Source organism: Bos grunniens, chromosome 11 (genome assembly GCF_055505025.1).
Source record: "Bos grunniens cultivar Pamir isolate PY7600 chromosome 11, Bosgru_T2T1.0, whole genome shotgun sequence".
NCBI lineage: Eukaryota > Metazoa > Chordata > Mammalia > Artiodactyla > Bovidae > Bos > Bos grunniens.
The window spans coordinates 1,584,229-1,603,508 of record NC_141175.1 but is presented as its reverse complement, the minus strand read 5'-3'; the positions used below and the strand labels follow the sequence as shown (position 1 = coordinate 1,603,508).

The window sequence follows — 19,280 nt, the reverse complement described above, 5'->3', positions numbered from 1 at the left end:
TGTCCCTCTGCCACAGCCCTCTCAGAAGCAGTCCGCCGGTCCCACCACATACAAAGAGAGAGACTGGGGGTCCTCTGAAGGGGCGCATGTCGAAGATGTTGCAGGGGTGCGGAGACCACCACACGACCCCATCGAGCTCCCTCCTCCCCTCCTCTCTCTTCCTTGGAGCATGCGACACTGCGGGAAACAGTCTGAGAGCCTTATTTGCTTGCCGTGTGCTAAGTCAGGAATCTCACTTTCCCGCTGCTGTACTCCAGTAATTTAGAGCAGTGCCTGCCACGCCACGGGAGCCCAGCAAATGTCTGTGGGTGAATGAAGTGTGAAAGTCCCCCCTACAGTGGGACCTGCGGGGACATTGTAGTATTGAGAAGATGCGTGTCTGCATGCTCAGTCGCTCAGTCGTGTCTGACTCTTTGCGATCCCATGGACAGTAGCCCACCAGGCTCCTCTGTCCATGGAATTTTCCAGCAAGAATGTTGAAGTGGGTTGCCATTTCCTACTCCAGGGGATCTTCCTAACCCAGGGATCAAACCCGCATCTTTTGTGTCTCCTGCATTGGCAGGCAGATTCTTTACCACTGCGCCTCCTGGGAAACCTGTTGGGAAGGCCGGCTTCCCAGAAGTCAGGGTTTGGAAAGTCAGTGAGGACAGGGACAGGGGGATCCTGTGGGGGAGGCGGGCAGAAGAGCCATCTGGAGAAGGTGTGCGATGGAAATCAGCGTGAGGGCAAGCAAGATGGCACCATGGGCGTCTGCAGCCTTGCTGGTGAGAGCCCTCGGGCTCCCCCAGGTCGAGGACGGAATCCCAGGGGCCAGGCCTGCAGATGGCCAGCCCCAGCTCCCCAGGCCTGGTCTGGAGGCAGGCCCTTGACTGGCCGCAGGCCAGGAGTCTGGACGCAGCACTTGCACAAAAGCTCCACCTGCCTGTCAGCGTCCTCCTGACGGAAGAGTGTCCACAAGTGACTCAGCCTTCAGAGATCACCCGGTGTCCGATTTGGTCAAAATCCTCGGGAAAATCCCTTGGTTGGGGTGGGGGTTGGGGGGAAATTCTGCTTGAGTCACGTGACTCTCTCTCAGCCAATGGGCAAGGCCAAGGAGGGACTGCATGTGTGACTGACAGCCCTTGGGTTGGAGTCAGGGAGGAGGGGAAGCCGTTCCCTCCACATGGGGAACCAGGTTGGGCTCCGGTTGAGCCCCAGGCCTGGAAGTGCAGCTGGAGGCTCCCCGCCTCCCCCTGGGATGGACAGGACCTCTCTCCCACTGGGGGCCAGAGGCGGCACCCCAGCATTCCTCTGTCCTGACCACAGAATCTGACACGCCGGACTCAGGGGTCCAGTCCTGGCAGTGTCTGTGTGTCTGTGTGTGTGTGTCTGTGTGTATCTTTGTGTGTCTGTGTGTGTGTGTCTGTGTGTGTCTTTGTGTGTCTGTGTGTGTGTGTCTGTGTGTATCTTTGTGTGTCTGTGTGTGTGTATCTTTGTGTCTCTGTGTGTGTGTCTGTGTGTATCTTTGTGTGTCTGTGTGTGTGTGTCTGTGTGTGCCTTTGTGTGTCTGTGTGTGTCTGTGTGTGTCTTTGTGTGTCTGTGTGTGTCTTTGTGTGTCTGTGTGTGTGTCTTTGTGTGTCTGTGTGTGTGTGTCTGTGTGTGTGTGTGTCTGTGTGTGTCTTTGTGTGTCTGTGTGTGTCTTTGTGTGTGTGTGTGTCTGTGTGTGTCTTTGTGTGTCTGTGTGTGTCTTTGTGTGTCTGTGTGTGTGTGTCTTTGTGTGTCTGTGTGTGTGTCTGTGTGTGTCTTTGTGTGTCTGTGTGTGTGTCTGTGTGTGTCTGTGTGTGTGTCTGTGTGTGTCTTTGTGTGTGTGTCTGTGTGTCTGTGTGTGTCTTTGTGTGTCTGTGTGTGTCTGTGTGTGTCTTTGTGTGTCTTTGTGTGTCTGTGTGTGTGTCTGTGTGTGTCTTTGTGTGTCTGTGTGTGTGTCTGTGTGTGTCTTTGTGTGTCTGTGTGTCTTTGTGTGTCTGTGTGTGTCTTTGTGTGTCTGTGTGTGTGTCTGTGTGTGTCTTTGTGTGTGTCTGTGTGTATCTTTGTGTGTCTGTGTGTGTGTCTGTGTGTATCTTTGTGTGTCTGTGTCTGTCTTTGTGTGTCTGTGTGTGTGTCTCTGTGTATCTTTGTGTGTCTGTGTGTGTGTGTCTTTGTGTGTGTGTGTGTCTGTGTGTGTCTTTGTGTGTCTGTGTGTGTGTCTCTGTGTATCTTTGTGTGTCTGTGTGTGTGTGTCTTTGTGTGTGTGTGTGTGTCTGTGTGTGTCTTTGTGTGTGTGTGTGTGTCTGTGTGTGTCTTTGTGTGTCTGTGTGTCTTTGTGTGTCTGTGTGTGTGTGTCTTTGTGTGTCTGTGTGTGTGTCTGTGTGTGTCTTTGTGTGTCTGTGTGTGTCTTTGTGTGTCTGTGTGTGTGTCTGTGTGTGTCTGTGTGTGTGTCTGTGTGTGTGTCTGTGTGTGTCTTTGTGTGTGTGTGTGTCTGTGTGTGTGTCTTTGTGTGTGTGTGTGTCTGTGTGTGTGTCTGTGTGTATCTTTGTGTGTCTGTGTGTCTGTATCTTTGTGTGTCTGTGTGTGTGTGTCTGTGTGTATCTTTGTGTGTCTGTGTGTGTGTGTCTGTGTGTGTCTTTGTGTGTCTGTGTGTGTCTGTGTGTATCTTTGTGTGTCTGTGTGTGTCTTTGTGTGTCTGTGTGTCTGTGTGTGTCTTCGTGTGTCTGTGTGTGTGTGTCTGTGTGTATCTTTGTGTGTCTGTGTGTGTGTCTCTGTGTATCTTTGTGTGTCTGTGTGTGTGTGTCTGTGTGTGTCTTTGTGTGTCTGTGTGTGTGTGTGAGTCACAGGTACATTCAATCTCGCCCTAGGGCAGCAGCAATGCCACAAGTCAACACCACGTCCCGCATTCCCACAACCCAGCCAGACCGACATCCCAGTGAAGCTGGTTAGTGATGGCTGTGAGCAGGCGCAGGCCTGGAAGCTTTCAAGCCTTTATTTTCACTTTTTTTTCCCGTCTTTTTTTCTTTTTAAAAATGCACTTCTTAGTTGCACTGGACCCGCATGCAGCGTGGTGCATGGGCTTCTCTGGTTGCAGAGCTCAGGCTCTCACGGGCTCCGTTGTGTGGTTCCCAAGGGCTTTTCTGGCTGTGGTTCCAGAGCTCTGCTCCGCAGCATGGGGTATGGAACAGTCCTTCCCCTGTGTTGGAAGGCAGACTTTTAACCATTGGACCAGCAGGGAAGTCCCAGGCTTTACTTCTTCTATCAGCACTCCTGATTTTATAAGCTGCTCTGCTGCTTAGTCACTCAGTCGTGTCCGACTCTCTGTGACCCCATGGACTGTAGCCCACCAGGTTCCTCTGTCCCTGGGATTTTCCAGGCAAGACTCCTAGAACAGATTGCCATTTTCTTCTCCAGTGGATCTTCCCAACCCAGGGATCGAACCCCAGTCTCCTGTGTCTCCTGCATTGCAGGCTGATTCTTTACCACTAGCGCAAGGAAGCCCATTAACCCCATTCCTACCCAAATCTCCTGGTAAGCTTACATATAGTAGGACTTCATGGTGATCCAAATATTCTTAATAAGGCTTTGAAGCATCTTGGTACAGGCAGGCATCTGCTCAGGCAGCCTCAGCCCGCGGCAGGATCTTTCGCAGCAAGCAGCAGGGTCGAGCCCTTCTGCAGCTGCACCCCTCTTGCTGGGGGTGTGGAAGAAGCCCACGAGGTGAGAGGGGGTGCAGAGCCCAGGAGAGACTCAGCATGGGAAAGACTGAGGCCGGTGGCATGCGAGGGCCTCTGGGCAGAAGCTGGAATGCCGGCAGCCTGGGGAGGCAGTGCTGGGTTGGTAAAGAGGCCTCAAGGGAAAGAAGAGCCCTGACGGCCACAGGCAGCGCCCATGGTGTGAGTGCTCCAGCCACGGCCACGTTCAAGCTTCCAGCTGTGTAGCCACCAGCCCTGGGCCAGGGAATATGTAGAAATTCTCTTTCCAGGCCCCATAGGAGTCTCTCCAGCACCCCCTCCTGGGGGAGTGAGGTGGATGGGAGGAGCCAGGCCCCCAGGTGGCTTTGGCCCCTGGTGAATTCCTTCCTCCCTGCACTGACCTGGAGCTGTCAGGGCCACACCAGAGCCAGCATTGCTGGCTGCCTGTCCCCACGCATCCATGCAGACTCCAAGCTCTGAGCCACCAGAGGCCACAGACCCTGTGAAGATGGGACTGGCTCTGGGCCTCTGAGCACACCCCCCAAGCCCTCCTAAGACCACACGGCAGGCTGTGGACCTCACCCCCAGAGCAGAGGGATGTGTGGGTGCAGCTGCAGGCGGGTACAGTGGCCCCCAAGCAATGATTTCCTCGCGTTGAGAGAGAAGGGGACAAGAAAGAGAGCATGCCAAGCGCTGCAGCCCTCGCCTTGCAGCCAGGGTTCCCGCAGTGTCTGTGTCGAACTGGGGGCAGGCCAGTCAGAATGGGGGTGAGAAAGGCAGGGGACGGGGCCAGGCCCCTGTCGGGAGGGACTTGGCCCCTCCCCTCTCCACCGCTTAGGACATCGCTTAGGTGTGGGGACCACCCTGCTTTGTCCCCACTGGGGGCTTCTGCTGTTGGGTCTGCAGAATCCTCAGTTGCTATTGGAAACGGTTGATGTCACTGGTAGTGGGCGGAGCGTCAGTCATCCTTTGAGTTAGGGAGAAGGAAGCACAGGCGGGGGTTGAGGGGCTTAGGACAAAGACTTGGGATCTTGAGGACTGGAAGGACAAGGCGGTTGTGTCAAGGGGCAGGAGGGGGTTCTGGGGGCCGGGAGTGCACTAGGAGAGGGAGACAGGGTGCGCACAGGGTGTCTGCATCAGCAAGGCCTCCTCACCCCTGGCCCTCCTCCCGCCTGCTGCATACCTGACCCCCTCTGGCATGGCCTCTCCACAGCTGGTTGGGGTTCAGACCCTCAGACTCTCCTGGAAGATGCAGCTCAACATGGGGCCATCACTATCATCCCCCCATTCTTCTCAGCTCTCTAGGAGGGAGCCCGAGTCACATGGCCAGGCAGCCAGGGCCTCGCCCCCATTTTTGAGCCTTCTGCCTCCCCCAAGGGCGCGGCTCAGGGCCTCTTCGCAGGCCTTGCTTTCCAGCGGGTAGAGTCAGGCCCCGAAATATCACTGACTGTGGGTACGGACTCGTGCACGCGCGCGCGCGCACACACACACACACATAAACTGGCACGAACACATTCGGTCCTGTTAAAGGACACAGGCGGCCGCCTGAGGTGACACGAACTCTTCTTACCTCCTCACGCTCGACTCCCTACAGGTGCGAGACAGCCCAGGTCTCACAGTCTCAGCGACCCCTCCACACGCGCGCACACACGCGCGCGCACAGACGTCCCCCTCTGGCGCGTGCTCTGGAAAACGCTCGCACGAACGCAGGCGCACAATCTGGCGCGGGAGGCGCCCCCGCTCTGGCTCCGCGTTGGGAAGCGGGGGCGGCAGGAGGGGCAGGCGACGCTGGTCCCGCTCGCTGCTCCGCAGTCGCCGCAGCCGCCGCAGCATTGGAACCGGGACCAGCGAAGCCCGCGGAGGAGCTGCCGCCGCCGTGTCCTCGCGGCGCGGGGCACCCGGAGCTGCAGCGAGACCCGCTTCAGCACCGCGGACAGCGCCCGCCGCCCGGGCCGCGCGCCGGGGACCCACGCGCGCCGGGGGCCGCCCGGCTGGCCGAAGCCTCGCGGCACGCGTCCCTCTCGCGGGTGTCGCAGGACTAAGGCTCCTGGGGAAGACGCGGCGCCCTCCGTCCACGGGATCGGGCGCGCGCAGGACGGCCGGGGCTTCCCGCTGGGGATGCACCGAGGGCCCCGTGTTCTCGCTGCCCAGAGTCAGGGCGCCGCCCGGAGCCCATGAGCACCATGCGCCTGCTGACTCTCGCCCTGCTTTTCTCCTGCTCCTTCGCCCGCGCCGCCTGCGACCCCAAGATCGTCAACATTGGCGCGGTTCTGAGCACGCGGAAGCACGAGCAGATGTTCCGCGAGGCTGTGAATCAGGCCAACAAGCGGCATGGCTCCTGGAAGATCCAGCTCAACGCCACCTCCGTCACCCACAAGCCCAACGCCATCCAGATGGCCCTGTCGGTGTGCGAAGACCTCATCTCCAGCCAGGTGCCCGCCCCCGCCCCCCGCCGGGCTCACGCGGTGCCGGCCCCTCCCCCTCCCCCACCCTTCCCCCCATCCTCCTGGCTTCACCCTCCTTCCCTGCCGCTGTCCCCGTTTCATTCCATCCTTCCGTCGCCCTCTCGCTCCCCTTGAGAAAGGACCCAGAGGGCTGGTCTTGTCAGCTCTGTGTCGGCCCCAGACCAACCGCCTGCCACCGGGGCTTGCCCTCACCAGGCGTCCAGCTGGTGTGTGTGGACGTGTGGCCGTTTGTTTGGTCACTGTGTTGTCAGGGTGGTGGCGGGCATCCTGGGCCGCCCACGAGGTGCTGGCCTAGCCGCACGCAGGGTGCAGGGCTTTAAACCAGATGGGGCCCGGGGCCATCTTTATTCCTTCTTGGAGACCTCCATCCCTTCACCCTCCCCTGCCCCCATCCACAGTACTGCTTGACAGGGGAAATGGCCCACGTGTTGAAGCAGGGTGCTCTCTGGGGTGGGGATGGGGACGACCTGTGTGGGAGGCACCAGGGCTCAGCGGCTGGCAGCCCGCACTGTGGGGGGGAGGACACAACTGGGGATTTTGCCTGCAGAGCTGTCCGCCCCCGGCTCCGCGCCTGCTGCATCCCAATGAGGCAGCCCAATCACTGCAATGCAGCCCTTTATGTAAGAGGCGGACCGACCCCGGTCCAAGTGCTGCTCATACACACTCACCTGACAGGCGTGCCACATCCACAGACACTCATGCTCACATGTGCGCACATATTCATCCACGTTTGTGCACAGAGATGCGTAGACTTAAACTAGTGCTCACTCATGCGTGTTGGCATTGGGTAATCCACTGCACACCCATTAACACAGATGCCCACTCCCACGCATCTCCATGGGCACATGCATTCCTGTGCCAGATATGCAAACACGTGCTCAGACATGCTCAAGCGTGCACACACATGCACATACACAAGTAGACATGCTGGGGCATGCCGTATACACACACACCCCCAGCACACACTCGTGAGCACCGGCATGGTCACACTCATGCACACACATGCTCAGGCAAACACTGACCAGCCACCTCTGGATGCAGATGGGGTCAGGGAGGGAGATGGGGTAGGGCCCTTATGGGGATCCCTCCTCCAACTTACAGCTTTGCTGCCTGTGGGCACCGTTCTCCCAGGGAATAGCCAGTGCCGGGAGCCACGGTGACAGCAGTAGCTTTCACTCACTGTCACACGCTGTGGGCCAGGCGTGGGCATGGCAGCCATCACCCCCACCACGTGGGGCCAGCACACTCCCACCCATTTGCAGAAGCAGGGGAGCCCTGTGGCTCAGACAGGGGAAGGCACAAATGGGACAGACAGGGCCTTCCAGTCCAAGGGCAGCTCAGAACTACCAGGCCTTCTGCTCCATCTCCCTGCCTCGGGCGCTGAGCCACTGGTCCAGGCGGGAAGTCCAAGCCTCCTTGAGGATGTGGTCGGTGCTCAAGTCAGCACTGCATCCAGCTCAAACCAAGTGGGGCTCAGCCTGCTGCTGGAACACATCAGCAAAAGGCCTGGGCCTCTGGATGGCTCCTTGTCCAGCTTCTCCCACTAATTCCTAATTCTTGGTCTGTAATGCTCCATGCAGGCCTTCTGGAGGCACCCTCCATCTCTGGAGCATTAGCCTCTGTCCACCTCTGACCCAGGAAGGGGGGCAGTGGGAGCTCTGGGTGTGGGTCTCCCCGGCCCACAGCGTGGTGGCACGTACAGCCCCAGACAGGACTAAGACTGGCCTTCGTCCTCCCGTGCAGCTCAGGGCAGCCCCCCAGCGTGAGGGGCAGGAGGGGAGGCCCCGGACAGTAGGAGCATGGGGAGCAGTCTGTCATCTCCCTGTGTGTCTTCTTAGACCTTGGAGTCTTGTTTTTAAGTTGTTTTTTGTTTTGCTGTGCTGGGTCTTAGCTGTGACACTTGGAATCTTTAGTTGCGATATGTGGGATCTGGTTCCCTGACCAGGGCTTGCACCCAGGCCCCCTGCACTGGGAGTGAAGTCCCAGCTACTGCACCACCAGGGAAGTCCAAGCCCCTGGAGTCTTGCTCTCTCTCCGCCTCCAGACGAGGCACCAGTGCCCCCCAGATACAGCCCTGCCTGCCAAGCTCCACCTCTGCTGCTGCTGGCCGGCGGCTCTGGGGCAGGGCCTCCCGCTTCCCGCTCGGGCTGACTGTGTCCCCTGTGCCCGCAGGTCTACGCCATCCTAGTTAGCCACCCACCTACCCCCAACGACCACTTCACACCCACCCCCGTCTCCTACACGGCCGGCTTCTACCGCATCCCTGTCCTGGGGCTGACCACGCGCATGTCCATCTACTCAGACAAGGTAAGCCTGACCGCTGTGCCCCCGTGGGCAGACCCAGGGCCACCAGCAGCTTCCCGGGGAGAGGGTGCAGGGCACAGGCAGAGGGGCTCAGACCATGGGCTCTGGGCTCCAGATGATATATTCAGGCACACTCACAACTCACACCAGAATACAGTCTCACAGAGACACACAAACTCACCCACACACATGCACACCAGTACACACTCATAGCACTCACACTCACACAAACTCACAGATGCGAACATATCTGTACACTCACGCCTACACACACACAGTCACACACAGTCACAAGGACATTCACCTGCTCTTACATACGCATACCCTGATGTTCACACGTGTACTCACACCATCACCCACTCATTCATGCTTGTTTGCACACTCACATAAAACCACTGTGTTCACTCCCCCACACTCATGCCCCATCACACACTGTGCCAGGCCCACACTCACACACACTCACATGCACACTCACAGTGACACACGCCCGCACACACTCAGGCACACAGCCCACTGACAGGTGACAGGTGCCAAAAGCAAGCCCTGGGAAGCGGCAGAGGCCCTCGTGGGTCAGAAGAGGGACAGATGGGGCAGCTTCGTGGACCGCAGAGCAGGGGCCCTTGGAAAAGGGGTTCTCCAGGAGGAGGAGATGCCCAGAGGGGCAGCGACGCCAGGGACCAGCCCCCACTAGAGGGTGCAGCTGCGACGCCAGGGACCAGCCCCCACTAGAGGATGCAGCTGCGACGCCAGGGACCAGCCCCCACTAGAGGATGCAGCTGGAAGAGGGTTGAACTTGGTGCCAGGTGAACCGAGGAGGCAGCTCACGGCTGGGGGCCGGTCTGGGGATTGCGGTCCTCAGGGCTGCCTCGTGGCCCTTGGGCTGGGGGTCTGGCTGGAGCCGTCTAATCGTGGAGCAGCAGCTGGGAGAGTCGAGAGGTCCCCGAGTCAGGCTGGCAGGAAACTCGCCCCCAGAGCAGTGGGGAACGTGCGCTGGCTCACAAAGCTCTCCCGCAGGGCCTGCCCCAACTCTGAGAGGACCGGTCAGCTGGGAGCAAATGCCACCAAGAGGCTGGGGGGGTGGTCGGCCCGCTCCACGTTACCCTCCAGGCCTGGGGCCTCCTGAGTGCTCAGTCGCTCAGTCGTGTCCGACTCTGCAACCCCATGGACTGCAGTCTGCCTGGCTCCTCTGTCCATGGGATCCTCCAGGCGAGAACACTGGGTGGGCCACCTGCAGACAGACTGTGGACTCTGGCTCGGTGTCTGAGCAGAGGGGCAGAGGGCTGGGCTCTTGGGAGCCTTCCAGCTCTCCCCATCTTCTCCAGATTCATCCTGTCCAGAGCCCCAGGCTCTAGATAACACCGCTGAATCACAGAGGTCATCTCAGCCAGGCCCGGGGTGTCCAGGGAGGTCAGGGACAACGGGGCAACGGCAAAGTGAGAGCAGAGTGAGGGAGCCTCTGGGATGACCCCCACGGGAGGAGGCCGGCGGAGGCCGGGGCAGCCCCTCTTCCTGAGGCTCTGAAAACCACAGTCACAGCAGAGCCTCCCGAGCTGCTCAGAGGCACGTACCCCTCAGCCGTGAGTGGAGGGCTCCCTCCTGTGCCTTCCAGCCTCTGCCTTCCGCACCTCTCTGGGCATCAGGCCCGAAAAGTGCCTCCAGGGAGGACAGCAGCCGTGCGCCCAGAGAGGCCAGGGCGGGGAGCTCTCTCCCGGGCAGGACGCGGGCCTTCATGGGCTCCCACCCCAGATCCAGACCATGGCCCAGCACGAGGGCACACCTAGCGGCCGGACCTTAGAGCTCCACCCTGACCCTTCTAGAGTCTGTGCCCAGCAAGCGGGCCAGAACAACCTGGGTCAGAGCCAGTCCGACACCCCAGCCACAACGCCCTGGCAGCCGTGTCACCTGCCGGAGGACAGACAGAGGCAAAGGGGCGTTCTTGAGCCCAGATTCCAAGTCCCGAAGAGGGAGCAGACGAACCCCTGGTTCAGGGTGGTCCCTAGGAGCCCTGCTCCCTGGACAGACGCAGAGGCTCTGCATTGAGGAGGGTAGAGCCTGCTCATCCCCTGCCCACAGGCGGCACCCTCAGAGAAGCAGGCGGGGCAGGGTGTGGGCTAGACCAACAACCCCAACGAGGCCAAGAGACAGCAGTGTAGCCCCAAGAGGGAGGTTTCCTCAGAAAGACGGTTATACAAATTCAAGAAGGACCCGTGGGGGTCTCTGAGATGCTGGGCGTCAGCAAGAACTTTCTGAGCCCGAGTAGCTGAGCTGGAGTGTCTGCGAAGAGGTGGGGAGTCACCCCAGGAAAAATTCCACAAACCCCCTGCCCAGTCTCAGTCAGGGGGCTGGTGGGCAAGCCGAGCCTGTTTCTCAGATGAGATGATGGGTGCGGAGAAGTCACAGTGGGCGGGGAGGAGTCGGGGAAGCGGGGCCCCCGGGTCCGGGGACTGTACGCCGCGAGCAGGACCAGAGACCTGGCGGGATCTCCAACGCGTGCGCCCTGGCGACAGTCCGAGCCCCGCGCGCTCTGGCGGGGTTCTCCAAAGCGCGCCCTCACTTCTACGGCCCGAGAGCCCTGGCAGGGTCTCGAAAGCGCGCGCCCTGGCGCGGTCTCCAACTCCCGCCCTGGCGGGGGTCTCCAGCGCGCGCCCTGGCGGGGATCTCCAAAGCGCGCCCTCACCTCTACAGCCCGCGCGCCCAAGCGGGGTCTCAAACGCGCGCGCCCTGGCGGGGTCTCGAACGCGCGCGCCCTGGCGGGGTCTCCGGCCGCGCCTCAGCCCTGCTGTGCCCCGCAGAGCATCCACCTGAGCTTCCTGCGCACCGTGCCGCCCTACTCCCACCAGTCCAGCGTGTGGTTCGAGATGATGCGCGTCTACAGCTGGAACCACGTCATCCTCCTGGTCAGCGACGACCACGAGGGCCGGGCGGCGCAGAAACGCCTGGAGACGCTGCTGGAGGAGCGCGAGTCCAAGGTGAGGCCCGGGCCGGGGCGCCGCGCGCAGGAGCAGGAGCCGGCGAGCCGCCGCTGTGTCTGTGGCCCGTGTGAACACCCTTCTCTTTCCATCGTGCATGGTCAGCACCACTCCGTCTGGCGAGCGCCCGCCCCAGCCTGTCCTCGGCTCATTTCACTCGCTTTTGCCATTAGTCGAAATCTCCTTCGTGTCAGTCCCTGCGGGGCGAGGGCAGGACCACCTGGAGCTCCGCAAACACCCCGCCCCGCCCCCTCCCCTCCCCCAGCGCGCTCAGGCCCCAGGCTCTGAACTCACTCGGGGGCGCCATCTCGCCCCCACACAGCCCCTAGGGCTCCCCCTCAGTGCGGTGGCCCCACGCGCCGCGTCCCCTCTGCTGTGACCCCTCTGTGTCCTCTTGCTGGCCTCACTGCCGCAGCTGCCCTCCGCCTAGCCGCTGCCTGTCAACCTCACAGAAGCCCCATCCAGGGAAGTCTGCCAGCCCCACACCCAGTCTTGGCCCTGCCCCTCTTCGGCCCCTTCTCTCCTTCCCGCCCAGGCTCTGGACCCCTCCTGGGGACCAGTTAGGTGCCTGCTTCTAAATGACTGTTCTTGTCCAGCTGACCCCCACCCCTAGGGCAGCGGCAAGACCAGAGTGGTGTTTCTGGGGGTCCAGGTGACTCCCCCCCTTGTCCACCCGCACTGCCAGAGGAAGCCCAGGGTCCCGCCTCCACCCAGCCCACAGCCCTGGGTGCTCCGCACCCGGGCTGTGCCCCTCCCGGGTTGGGTGGTGGCCAAGCCGAGCAGAGAGGCCCAGGCTGGGGAGGGCCCCGGGAAGCCAGACCAAGGGGTGGCGGGTGCACGCGCTGTGTGCAGAGGCGGAGTTGGCTTCAATAAGCTGAGTGCCAACCCAGGCTCCCCCCAAGGTGCCATAGGCCCCGAAGGGAAGGGCGGGCACTGGCTGGGGGGAAGCAGAGGGCAGAACCAGAGGGCCCTGGGGGTCTTGCTTTAGGGGACGGGCTGAACCTGGGAGGGAGGGCTGGCTCCCAGGGCCGCAGTAGGCGGGCGTGTCCCCTCCCGGGGTGGCTGCACGCATGCCCAGTGCACGCTCACACACACACGCTCCCTCTCTCAGGCGCATGCAGTTGCTCCCAAGACCATCCACTCACACTCCCGCCGTCCCAGACTCAGGCCCCAGGGGCCCTCCGCCCCCCGGAGGTCCAGCAGGCTCACAAGTGGCGTGTGCCCATGAGCAGGCTCACCCCGAATTCACACTCAGGTGCCTGCACGCACACGTGCTAGACGCGCTGACCCCCACCCCGCCCCTGCCGCAGGCTCACTAGGCCGACATGCACGCATGGACGCCCACAGACGCACCTGTGCTCACGAACTCCCGTCCTAACTGCTCAGTGCCCGGGGGCGGCAGGGCATCCGCCACGCGTGTCAGCGAGGGCAGGACCCTGGGCCTCCCAGAGGGGCAGAAGGGGTGCTGGGGGAGGGGACACCACCCCATTCAGGACTCCCATGGCTGGGGGGGTGCGGCGGGGACCCCATGGCAGGTGCATGGCAGGGTTGGGGGCAGGAGGGATCCCCAGGGGGTGTGTTTCGTTTGGACGCAGACAGGGCTTCCTTCTCTCCTGAGCTTGACCATTTCCACGAGTGCAACTCCACGCAGGCAGGGAGCCTTGGTGGCCCCCTCACCCCGCACCCCTGCCCCGTCCCAGCCCCAGCCCCGCCCCGGCCTAGGTGTTTGCGAGCTCCAGGTACGTGCCCGTCTGCAGACGTGCCGAGGAGGTGGTGTGATTGCTTTAGCGCCGTCATTTTCAACCGTTTATAATCTTCTTCTGTGTCTGCATATTTTCTCTGTGCACATTATTCATCAGAGTAAAAAAAGGAACTATGAAAGCCTCGACCAACTGTCCTATGACCACAAGCGCGGACCCAAGGTATATTTGCATGGACGTGCACGCCACCCACGACCAGGGAGCCCCGGCCGGGCGCCCCGGCCACCAGGGCGCCGTGGGCCCGCCGCGCCGCGGCCGAGCAGAGAGGAAGGAGAGCCAGGTCCAGAGCAGGCAGCCTAGGCAGGAGAGGCCAGTGCTGGCCGCCGGGCCCCCGCCCGCAGGCGGCCCGCAGAGGAGCGGCTCTCTGGGGAGTGCATGTGAATCTCCGGGCCCCCGGGTTTCCTCGCGGAACCCAGGAGGGAGCCCGCCTGCCCGCCTGCAGTCCAGTCTGGGCCGCTCCCGCAGGGCCGGCGGACAGGCCCCGGAGGACCTCCCGAGGTTTTGGAAAAGGCGGCCCGTCTCCGCCGTTTTGGATTGCGTTCCAAAACTTTCCTGTTTCCTGTCCGCTGCACGCCTCTTTCTGAGTCTCGGTCCACTTCAACTTGCATGCTCAGTGCAAAAGTGAGGCCAGGAGTGAGAGGAGAGCGCGGAGCGCAGAGAGCGAGCAGGAGCGCGAGCGGAGGACGCAGGAAGGCCGGCAGCAGGGCAGGCAGCTGGCAGCGCAGGCGGCAGGCAGGCCGCGGCGGCCCTAGGGCGCGGCCTCGGGGTTCCTAGCGGCTGCAGCTCGACTCTCGCCCCTGAGGCGCTGTGTCCCCTGCCCCGGCCTCCCGCTAACGCTCCTGCTCGCACTGCAGGCGGAGAAGGTGCTGCAGTTCGACCCGGGGACCAAGAACGTGACGGCGCTGCTGCTGGAGGCGCGGGAGCTGGAGGCCCGGGTCATCATACTCTCCGCCAGGTGAGGCCAGGCTGGGCCGTCCACCCCGGCCCCCTCGGGGCCAGGCCCAGGGTGCACCCTGCTGATGTAGGGCTTTGCCTCCCAAACGCCCCCTGCCCCCCACACGCACACACAGGGCCTTGAGGACAGCAGAGAGATAAGCCCCTGCCCTTAAGAAGGCAGAGGTGGTCTGGGCAGTAGTGGCTGACTGGGGTTCCAGGAGCTGGTCAGGGAGGGGTCCCAGGGAGGGGACGAGGGGCCTGCAGAGAAGGCCCACGGCAGGGAGAGGCCGGGGCCCTGGGGTGGAAGGGTTGGAGCGGCCGGACTAGGCAGCTATGAGAAGAGAACCGGTTAGGGACCTAACCCCTGGCTGCTGCTGGAGGGGCCTGGCCCCACCGTGACCTTGGAGCTGAGCCCCAGTAAAAGCCTGCCTTTGTGCAAATGCCTCTGTCCTGCGAAGGGAAGGCCAAGCCGCCAGAAATAGGAAACGGCAGTGCCCTGCCCCGTGGGACATGGGGGGCCTGGGAGACCCACCCCACTGTCCGCCTGTCCCAGAAGCTTTGCAGGCTCCAGTGGGGGTGAGACCCGGGGTGCCCCGCCTCCCGTCTCCCCGGGATGAAGCCTGCTCCTTGGGCTGGAAGGCAGTGAGCAGGCACTAATCCCCGACCAGGCACACACAGCACACGCACTCACACACATCCACTGAACACACAGCACCCACATGCTGTCCACACATGCACTGCACACACATGTGCACGCGACCCGCTTCTCTGCCCTCGTGTACACATGTATGTGCCACATACACAGGACACTCACACACACATAGGCAACCGCCACACACCACACACGCACACTCACAGGACACTCACACACACATACAGGCACACCGCCACACACCACACACACACATACTCACAGGACACTCACACACACACACAGGCACACCGCCACACACCACACACACACACTCACAGGACACTCACACACACACAGGCAACCGCCACACACCACACACGCACGCACTCACAGGACACTCACACACACACAGGCAACCGCCACACACCACACACGCACGCACTCACAGGACACTCACACACACACACAGGCAACCGCCACACACCACACACGCACGCACTCACAGGACACTCACACACACACACAGGCAACCGCCACACACCACACACGCACGCACTCACAGGACACTCACACACACAGGCAACCGCCACACACCACACACACATACTCACAGGACACTCACACACACACACAGGCAACGGCCACACACCACACACGCACGCACTCACAGGACACTCACACACACACACACACACACACAGGCACACCACAACACACCACACACACACGCACTCACAAGACACTCATACACACACAGGCAACCACCACACACCACACACACACACACTCACAGGACACTCACACACACACACAGGCACACCGCCACACACCACACACACACACACTCACAGGACACTCACACACACACACAGGCAACCGCCACACACCACACACACACACACTCACAGGACACTCATATACACACACAGGCAACTGCCACACACCACACACGCACGCACTCACAGAACACACACACACACACAGGCACACCGCCACATACCACACACGCACGCGCTCACAGAACACTCGCACACACACACACACAGGCACACCGCCACACACCACACACGCACGCGCTCACAGGACACTCATATACACACAGGCAACCGCCACACACCACACACACACACACTCACAGGACACTCATATACACACAGGCACACCGCCACACACCACACACACACACACTCACAAGACACTCGAACACACAAACAGGCACACCTCAACACACCACACACACACACTCACAGGACACTCATAGACACACAGGCACACCGCCACACACCACACACACACACACACTCACAAGACACTCGAACACACACAGGCACACCGCCACACACCACACACACACACTCACAGGACACACACACACACACAGGCACACCGCCACACACCACACACACACGCACTCACAGGACACTCGAACACACACAGGCACACCGCCACACACCACACACACACACACTCACAGGATACTCGAACACACACAGGCACAACGCCACACACCACACACACATGCACTCACAGGATACTCGACCATACACAGGCACACCGCCACACACCACACACACACGCACTCACAGGACACTCGACCATACACAGGCACACCGCCACACACCACACACACACACACTCACAGGACACTCATATACACACAGGCACACCGCCACACACCACACACACACACACACTCACAAGACACTCGAACACATACAGGCACACCGCCACACACCACACACACACACTCACAGGACACTCACACACACACACACAGGCACACCGCCACACACCACACACACACGCACTCACAGGACACTTGAACACACACAGGCACACCACCACACACCACACACACACACACTCACAGGACACTCGAACACACACAGGCACACCGCCACACACCACACACACACACTCACAGGACACTCGAACACACACAGGCACACCGCCACACACCACACACACACACACTCACAGGACACTCATATACACACAGGCACACCGCCACACACCACACACACACACACACTCACAAGACACTCGAACACATACAGGCACACCGCCACACACCACACACACACACTCACAGGACACTCACACACACACACACAGGCACACCGCCACACACCACACACACACGCACTCACAGGACACTTGAACACTCACAGGCACACCACCACACACCACACACACACACACTCACAGGACACTCGAACACACACAGGCACACCGCCACACACCACACACACACACTCACAGGACACTCGAACACACACAGGCACACCGCCACACACCACACACACACACACTCACAGGACACTCGAACACACACAGGCACACCGCCACACACCACACACACATGCACTCACAGGACACTCGACCATACACAGGCACACCGCCACACACCACACACACACACACTCACAGGACACTCATATACACACAGGCACACCGCCACACACCACACACACACGCACTCACAGGACACTCGAACACACACAGGCACACCGCCACACACCACACACACACACTCACAGGACACTCGAACACACACAGGCACACCGCCACACACCACACACACACACACTCACAGGACACTCATATACACACAGGCACACCGCCACACACCACACACACACACACTCACAGGATACTCGAACACACACAGGCAACCGCCACACACCAAACACACACGCACACACAAGACACTCATATACACACAGGCACACTGGCACACACCACACACTCACAGGACACTCACACACACACACACACACACACAGGCACACCACACACACACGCACTCACAAGACACTTAAACACATACAGGCACACCGCCACACATCACACACACACACACTCACAGGACACTCACACACACACACACAGACACACCGCCACACACCACACACACACACACTCACAGGACACTCACACACACACACACAGGCACACCGCCACACACCACACACGCACACACACTCACAGGACACTCACACACACACAGGCAACCGCCACACACCACACACACACACACTCAAGACACTCGTACCCACACAGGCACACCGCCACACACCACACACACACACTCACAAACACGTGCTCACCTAGACACATGAGCAGACACACCACACCGGCACACGCCCCACAGTGGCACACATGTGCTCACAAACATAGACGTGTGTGCCACACAGCGCACAGGCCCTGCGCATGCACATACACTGCCCACCGAGGCACAGCGTTCACCAACCACATGCCCACCTCTTGAATCCACTCATGGCCTCTGGATTTCAAGTGGGAAGGAATCCGTGCCCTCACACACAGGACCTTGGAGCAGAGAGGCCAGAGTCCCACGGCAGGAGGAAACCAGCCGGCCCGGCACAGTCCGCCCCTGGAGCCCAGGGATGCCAGCAGTCCCCTGGGCAGGGCCGCTGCAGCCCTGGCTCACCCTGTCCCCAACCCGACACCCCCGTCTCCTCCTCACGAAGTTCGTTGAGAGCATTTTGCAGAGAAACCTCGTTAAGCCAGTCTTAACTTTTGACCAGTTTTCTATTGAGCATGTCAGAATTTCTAATTTGTTTCCAAAACTTTTTTTAAAAGTAATCCTCCTGAAATTGTCTTTACTGGGATCAGTTATTTCCATAAAACCGTTTGACGTCGATCAGGCTTTTGTCTGCAACTGCTTTCCTGAAGGTATCGATTTACACAGACACAAGCATAGGTGTGTGCTCACCACCAAGTCCAACCTCACAGACTTGGATGGTGTCAAGCAAACGGGCCTCTCCACCAGGCTTTGGGGGTGCCGCGCCCCGACATGCACGCGCTGGTGCTGCCGGCCGTCTTGGCTGGGTGCAGCCTGAAGCACCTCTATTTTGGGTGGCGTTCTTGTTTAAAGCAAACACTGAAGGTTTGGATCTTTCCCTGAGAGAATTGGGGCTGACCCCCTAGGGTCCCTAGGGCTGCCTGGGTTTTCTGCATCAGCCGTTGTAAAAATAACCCCGCCCTCGGACCATCTCCTGAACTGCATTGTCCCCCGCTGCCCATGCATTAGAGAAGCAAAGTGTCCGTCGTGTCCGGGGTCAAGTTCCACCCTGCAGGGAAGAGGAGGTGGGAGTGCCATCAGGCCCAGGGTGCTTGTCCTGACCAGGGGGAGCCCAGCCCTAGGGGGCGGGGTCCACAGAGGCTCAGCTGTGAGGAAACACCAAGAGCTCAGGGCAACGTGTGCCTACAAGGTGAGGCCTGTGCTCTGTCCTGCCAGGGGCTCTGCCCTGGCTGGCAGGGAGAGCACCCAGGGCTGGGCACCCAGAGATGCTTGTTCAGACTCCAAAAGGGAGAGCAGGTGCCCTCATCCCCTCAGTGGCTTCTGCTGCAAGGCTCAGGGCAGCACCCTGGCACTTGGTCCCAGCAGCATCCAGAAAGGTCCCAGCCTTTCAGTTCACAAGTTCAGGCATGGAACAAGAGGGGTGTGGTTTGCCCAGGAAACTGCAGGAGCACGGGCTCAGGGGTGGATT

At 60.5% G+C, this 19,280-nt stretch overlaps 2 protein-coding genes across 28 annotated transcripts in view; one reads left to right on the top strand and one right to left on the bottom strand.

Annotated features, from left to right (window-relative positions):
• Nucleotides 1–2,977: 2,977 nt before the first annotated feature.
• LOC147362223 (uncharacterized) lies at nt 2,978–5,874 on the bottom strand. The gene is made up of 3 exons (XM_086323910.1): nt 5,823–5,874; nt 5,269–5,716; nt 2,978–3,199 (listed from the first exon to the last, which is right to left on the bottom strand). The coding sequence occupies exons 1-3, from the start codon at nt 5,872–5,874 to the stop codon at nt 3,109–3,111; spliced, it is 591 nt and encodes a 196-aa protein (XP_086180036.1). The 3' UTR covers nt 2,978–3,108.
• GRIN1 (glutamate ionotropic receptor NMDA type subunit 1) overlaps nt 5,564–19,280 on the top strand; it is a 25,890-nt gene continuing 12,173 nt past the window's right edge. For 21 of the 27 annotated variants that reach the window (XR_015136024.1, XR_015136025.1, XM_086324064.1 and 18 more), the window contains exons 1-5: nt 5,564–6,130; nt 8,336–8,470; nt 11,260–11,436; nt 13,296–13,358; nt 14,051–14,151. Coding sequence is in view for 25 of the 27 variants with exons in the window: in XM_086324064.1 (XP_086180190.1) it covers nt 5,873–6,130; nt 8,336–8,470; nt 11,260–11,436; nt 13,296–13,358; nt 14,051–14,151 (734 nt within the window). In the remaining 2 variants the exon portion in view is untranslated. The remainder of the gene's footprint in view (nt 6,131–8,335; nt 8,471–11,259; nt 11,437–13,295; nt 13,359–14,050; nt 14,152–19,280) is intronic. The other 6 variants (XM_086324066.1, XM_086324062.1, XM_086324060.1 and 3 more) reach the window with 1 other exon arrangement.